General features: G+C 34.9%; 1 protein-coding gene across 6 annotated transcripts; it reads left to right on the forward strand.

The window, feature by feature from the left end:
- The first annotated feature begins 358 nt into the window (after positions 1 to 358).
- Positions 359 to 6,384, forward strand: LOC125224357 (transcription factor MYB3R-5-like). 6 transcript variants are annotated; one of them, XM_048127746.1, is made up of 9 exons: positions 359 to 493; positions 846 to 997; positions 1,679 to 1,730; positions 1,919 to 1,976; positions 2,219 to 2,313; positions 2,418 to 2,521; positions 3,258 to 3,386; positions 4,206 to 5,168; positions 5,839 to 6,384. In XM_048127746.1, the coding sequence occupies exons 2-9, from the start codon at positions 852 to 854 to the stop codon at positions 5,861 to 5,863; spliced, it is 1,572 nt and encodes a 523-aa protein (XP_047983703.1). In that variant the 5' UTR covers positions 359 to 493; positions 846 to 851; the 3' UTR covers positions 5,864 to 6,384. The 6 variants fall into 6 exon arrangements, with proteins under 6 accessions (XP_047983703.1, XP_047983705.1, XP_047983704.1 ...); XM_048127748.1 differs by having other exon boundaries at positions 388 to 488; XM_048127747.1 differs by having other exon boundaries at positions 402 to 493; positions 828 to 997.
- The last annotated feature ends 234 nt before the right edge of the window (positions 6,385 to 6,618 follow it).

Below are 6,618 nucleotides of genomic sequence, written 5' to 3' on the forward strand. Positions count from 1 at the left end.
ATTAACTATTTGAAGTTCATCAAAATTGATAATATATATTTAAACAGTGATTATAGATCCTAATTTGATGCAACAATTTTTTCATAATAAATACTCCATTTGTTTGAGAATAAATGTTTCATATTGGATATGCGTGAGTTTTTGAAATTGTTTAATTTTGTAAAGGATGAGAATATAGGTTGTATTTTTATATATTAAATTTATAATAAAATGAAATGATAATATTTAATGGCGAAAGTGAAAAATGAAATCTGAGATATTCCATTCAAGTTTATAAAATTAAATTACAAATAGTAATATATGGATATATAAATTGGACACGGCATCTCGCAGGTATTCGTTATATACAAATCATTATATATTTATTTGTTTCTCTCTCCAATTTCAACGGGCAAGGTTTTCGAAGCTGGGGGATTTTCTCTCTTTCAATTCACAGATTTTTTAGTTTTCTTAGGGCTTGGGAATCCGAGGAGCTACTTTCCCAATTGGTGAGGTTAGACGATGCAATTTTTATTTAGAGGCGATAGGATTCTGAGTTTTTGCGAATTTTGTGGTGTTCCTTTGTGTTGCTTGCTGTTTGATCAATATTACTGCGTTTTACGTATTCAACTGCTGTGATCAATCGAATATTTGTGTGAGGTTTGGAATTTCTTCGTGCGGCGTTCCTGGCTCCGAGTCTTGTGGTGTCAATTACCATTCGTTTCTGAGATCTGGACTTAGTTTAGTATTCGAGCTAAAGATTTAATTTTTCTTTAATTTGATTGGAGTTGTACAATTTGTTTGGAAGTTTATTCGATTGGTTGAATTAAGGAAGCTTAGGAATTTAGACTTGTGATAATGTATAGGGACTAATGGCAGAGGTAAAATTTGATGATATTTGCCTTGAGAACAAGGAATCTACTGTTGCTTCAAGCTCCTCTGTTTCGGAGAACAGTAGCAGCGCCGCACTAAAGTCTCCTGGGGCAACTAGTCCGAGAAGTGTTTCTCCAGCTCATAGGTATTGCATTCTTTCATTTTTGGATGAGTGCATGTGATATTTATGGTTCAAGTATATTTAATTTTCATGTCTGGCTTAGTGTTATCTGAATCATATTGCTTCTTCTTTTGTGACGATTTTCTCTTTCCCAATATAAATACATGAATAAAAGATGTTTCTATTGATGATGCATGTTTTTGATTGATTTTGTATGGTTGTTAGATACTGAATTATAATGAATTTGTTTCTTTTTCAGCGCATTTGTGTGAATATTCTTCTCTTGTCTTATAAGAAACTAGAAAGATGTGAACTTCATTAATTATTTTCTAGTTCTACCCATGCACATCAAGTATTCTAGTATGGTGGTGCCTTTTGAATTAAATCTAGCTTTATCATGCCAAATTGGTTGCTTGTCCCGTTAAAAGGAGCAGCAGCAATTCATAATTTCGAACATTCTTTTTTTCTTTGAGAGAATAACATAAGATTCTATTCTTAACTGGTATGACATCTCGTCGGTGTATATAATATGTACCTATTTCACTAGCTCTCACCAATCTGTTTTGAAATATATGTTTTTGACCTCACCTCTACTCTGGAACAAAGAACTGGACAAACTTTTGCATTTATTGCCAATGGAATAAAGAGTACTTTTTTCTTTAAAAATGATAATCTTACATTTGATACCATTTTTGGGTTTTACAGAAGAACTACCGGTCCAATTAGAAGAGCGAAAGGAGGTTGGACTCCAGAGGAGGTAAGAACTATTCCAAATGAATGTATGTATCTTGTGCTGGAATAATGACTTCATTTCTGGTTTTGACCTTAATGTTGCATGATGACAACTGGAATTCAAGTGGTTGTTAAGAAATGCAACTTCCCAAGTAATTCTGTTATTCTTCAGGCAATATTTACTGAACATTAAATTAAACAATTTTGCTTCAGGATGATACACTACGAAAAGCAGTGTCAGCTTTCAGAGGGAAGTCTTGGAAGAAAATAGGTATCTTTTAAGATTCTCTCTTTTATTAACTTCTCTTTTTGACGGACCTATTAAATTTGCTACTCGATTGAATTCTTTAATGCTTTGATGTTTTAATGCCATTAATATAAGACCTTTCGTAGTATGATTTAAGAACTCCATTATTTACATGTACAATGTTACTTTACCATGTCTCTTTTCTTGCATTCTCTCAAATCTTTCTCAACTTATGTGGTCTCACTAAACCATTGATATGGACACAGCTGAGTTTTTTCCACATAGATCAGAAGTGCAGTGCCTGCATCGATGGCAAAAGGTTCTGAATCCAGAACTTGTGAAAGGTCCCTGGACAACAGAGGTTGGCTGCTATAATCCTCCATCTCAACTGAATTTCCCAATTGCTATATTCATTATAGCATCATGGTGTTCCTGATTTCAACTTCTAATGACCTGACTTTGTAGGAGGATGAGAAAATCACAAAGCTAGTGGCCAAATATGGACCTACAAAATGGTCAGTCATAGCAAAGTCATTGCCAGGTCGAATTGGAAAGCAGTGCCGTGAGAGGTAATATCAATAATGGACCTAACAATTAATTCTCCCTCCGTCCCATAAAAATAGTCTTCTTTTTCCATTTTTGGCTGTCCCACTTAAATAGCCGTCTTCCATTTTTGGCAAGTTTTTCTCTCTTATGAGGTGGATCCCATTCTCCACTAATAAGTAATAACACTCCAATCACTTTTTCTTTCTACCTCTCTCTTATTTTACCAATTTTGCATTAAAACCCGTGCCATCCCCAAAGTCCCTATTTTTATGGGACGGAGGGAGTATCTTCCTATTGACTGTCGGTAGATATGTCATATGTGGCAGAAAGACTGACTCTTGATGTTTAACTTGACAGGTAGCATGCATGTCTTAGAAAATTTCTTGGTAGAAAGTAACACATGTTGATTTTCCCTAGATCGACCGATGATTCTTCATAGAATCTTCAATAGAATGATTCACTGTTTCACCATACTTATATTTTTTCTGTAATAATGCATGTCTTGATAAGAATCCCAACTAAATATGAAGGTTTCATTTTGCTTTCTTGAAGGTTGTCTTCCTGGCTTTACGTCAGAAACACCATATCAACAGAGAAGTGTATAGTTTGTGTGATGCTACCAGTTTTGTGTTAATAACTTAATATAATATGTGCTGATTAAATTCCTCTTAAGAGTAGTGTATTTGTAGTCACATTTTCATATTATATGTTATCTGAGCTTTGAAAATTATCTTCCTTGTCTAATTGGAAAATATTCAGGTGGCACAACCATTTGAATCCAGATATTAAGAAGGATGCTTGGACATTGGACGAGGAGCTTACTCTGCTTAATGCTCATCGGATCAATGGGAATAAATGGGCTGAATTAGCTAAGCTTCTGCCTGGAAGGTACCGTTCTTTTGCTAACTTATTTTACTCAGAAGACGAGAAAATAAGGAATATATTGTGTTGTAAAGGAAAATTGATGTTTGCTCTTCATCTAGCAACTTACACATCAAAATGAAATTCTGGTAGCCTTTTCATCCGATATCTGTAGTCTATCCAGTAAAAACTATTGAAATAAAAGTGACACTTCTGTCTTCTGTATATTTAAAAGGACAAATAAGACTGACACTTTTGTGGACTAAAGTCAGGAAGTTGGAAAAAAATTGGGATACTGGTGCTGGTGTGAACTGTGCATGTTATATATTTTAACTGCTAAGAGTTTCAACTTTGTTTTATGTGGGACTTCTTATGCGACTTTCTTAGCTGCACAGATATGGAGATTATTCTCATGAAAGATGCTGATAAGTCACAGATGAAAGTAATTTTTAATGCTTGCAATTGCAAATGAGACTAGAGAATTAAATACTGAATTAGGAGTACTATATAGTAAGCCTGCAAATTGCTGAAATGGCTCTGTTTGAGCTGATATGATTTGTTCATTGTGTCGTCAAACTTATGAGTCCTTTGGACAATTACCAAATTATCAACAGAACTTTTTCTCCCCCTCTCTCCTGAACTGCACAATCTTGTAGCAGTGTTCCATATTAGGTATATTATTGTGTAAAATTGTGTATAATTTGGAAGGCAAAATGCCAGCCAAAAAAAGGAAATAAAACAAAGAAGAAAAGGGCGGTAGTACCAACAGTGGGGAGCAATGATCCTTAATGATTACTGCGCAGCAGATACTTTGCAGATATTTTAATTGAGTTCTTATCTGTGCAGAACCGACAATGCAATCAAGAATCACTGGAATAGCTCACTGAAGAAAAAGCTGGAGTTCTATTTGGCTACAGGGAGCCTCCCTCCAGTATCTAAAAATGTTCTTCTAAATGGTGCTAGGGATATCAGTAGGACAGCTTTAGTGAGGTCGCCTGTTTTGGCTTTGGGTGATACTATTGAATCATGTAAAGTTAAAGATGGGAAGGATAAGCTAGATGCTATTCTCGCTGATCATGATGTTGCTGCCTATCGGCAGTGTGAGTCTACGAATCCTGAGGGCACAAAGTGTCTGGCAGTGACTACCCAATCAAATGCAGAATCTGAGTTTGAGAGACATAGATTCTGTGGGGAAGTTGATCAATACCGAATTATCGGAGCAGCAGTGCATTGTGATACTCCAATTTATGAGACATTATATTATGAGCCACCAGTAATAGAAAGCCATGGTCAGCTAGATTCAAATCTTTGTAGTGCTTTCTTGATGCAACCGGAAGCAGATGTCACGGCATTGTCACCCACACCTTTCATTACTCCACCAAGTGTAAATAGTAGAAGCTTGTATACTCAAACCCCTGAGTCTATACTGAGAATTGCTGCAAAAAGCTTTCCAATCACTCCATCAATACTAAGAAAGAGAAAGTCTGAGCTGCAGCAGCCTAAGGAAACAGTTATATCTAATACTGATCATGACCAGACAAATAGTTCTGAGAATACGGGGCTGCAGAACAACAGCTTATGTGAAAATCCTACTTGCGATAATGAAGATGGGTTAAGCAGCAATCAGTCATTTAATTCATCTCCTCCATATCGATTACGATTTAAAAGGACTTCAGTTCTTAAATCTGTCGAGAAGCAACTCGACTTCACTAATGTCATGGAGCAAGATTGCCGTGACAATAACTTGAAAGATGGAGAGGTTAAGAAAGTTCCACCTGTAACAAAGTTCGTCTACACACGTCAAAAGAGGTAATGCTTTGTAAGAATTAACTTTAGTGCTTTGAAATATAATGTTCCTAATCCCTTATCTGTAGTATTGTTATTTTTCAAGTTTCTTCATTTATGTTTCTTATGTCCTCAAGATCTTAGGCATTAGGTTGCATCACCTATATGATGTTTTCATTTTGTTATATGGCCTAATATATTATCTGAAGTATCATGCTTCTTGTCAAGTTTCTTCATCAACTGCTGGAAATAAATAACACTTGACTTTGAGATGTTGCAATTACAACACCACACTTCATTCTATTTTGTCGAACCATCCCTAACTTTTCAGAAAACTGTGTTTGGTGTGTCGTGTACTGCTAAACATTGTTTTACCGATTGAACTGTCTTTTCATTTGTGAAATGGTGGGATGTTGTAATTGCTACGTTTTAAATGTGTTAAAAATGTAAGTTCAGGTAAAGTTTTTGTTGTGTCTGGTAATTAACCCTAAATATTGAGTTGGTTCACCTACTAGGAAAATTAAGCTTTCAAGCGAAACAAGTGAAAAAGTTTCTACATGATGATCTGCGCTTTTCTTCCTCTTGCATCAGGCCTTGTAAAGATTTCTTAATGTTGTTTCTTGACTTCCATTTTCTGCATCTGTGCTGTTTTGCCTGATCTGATTAGCCACTCTCATCTTTTTTTGTTGGTCAGACATGCCGATAGAACTGGATCATAGTCGCCGTTAACGGAAGGAACCAGAGACTTCTAGATGCACAATTGCAAGCTGAAGCGCAGTTGTTCTCAGTTTTGGATGTGGGCCTATCATGGATACAAGTTCTGCAAAGATGGATATCCTTTTTCTCCATTTAATGATTATATTTAAGAGAAAATATTTCTTCTCAATCATCCAGATTCAAACTATGACCTTGTATAGGAACTCTCTGCTTAGATAGATTCTGTATTATAGTTTTTCTTGATATAGAATAAGTCTTTGGTTTAGGGAAATTTTTAGAATATAATACATTTACTTGATATAGACTAAAGTCTTCTTACTTAGGGAAATTTGTGATATTTTATTAGCAGAGTTATAGTAGTGCTTGAGGATAGCCCAGAAATTAAGGATTTTGCATTCTACTATCTTATGCAATTCATCGCTTCTATCTATTAAAGAACTAAGAGTCAGAAGGAGATGACTTCTTTCAAAAAAATGTAAAAGAATAATTTTTGTTAATTGATTTGAATTTTGATTCTTCTCAATACTTCTGTTTGAATGGATGATTCATCAAAATAATGAGTTATTGCCGATACCAACGGTACATTGAGAATGCCATATTTTCTCATTATATATAGTTATATCTCATGTACACCGTATTACTTTCACCATATTTTCTCATTATATACATTTTTTCACCTGTACATAGCTATTAGTAAATATTTTAACAAATTTTTGGTACTACGTACTCCATCTTTTCATGAAAAATAGTTTCATTA

The sequence above is a fragment of the Salvia hispanica genome, chromosome 4 (assembly GCF_023119035.1).
Source record: "Salvia hispanica cultivar TCC Black 2014 chromosome 4, UniMelb_Shisp_WGS_1.0, whole genome shotgun sequence".
Lineage (NCBI taxonomy): Eukaryota > Viridiplantae > Streptophyta > Magnoliopsida > Lamiales > Lamiaceae > Salvia > Salvia hispanica.

What these genes read in the sequence shown, in the direction of transcription:
- LOC125224357 (XM_048127746.1), top strand. Translation starts at nt 852, where the DNA reads ATGGCAGAGGTAAAATTTGATGATATTTGCCTTGAGAACAAGGAATCT. An exon ending in GAGGTTGGACTCCAGAGGAG is followed by an intron (nt 1,731 to 1,918) that starts GTAAGAACTATT and finishes ATTTTGCTTCAG; the next exon opens with GATGATACACTACGAAAAGC. An exon ending in GCTAAGCTTCTGCCTGGAAG is followed by an intron (nt 3,387 to 4,205) that starts GTACCGTTCTTT and finishes TTATCTGTGCAG; the next exon opens with AACCGACAATGCAATCAAGA.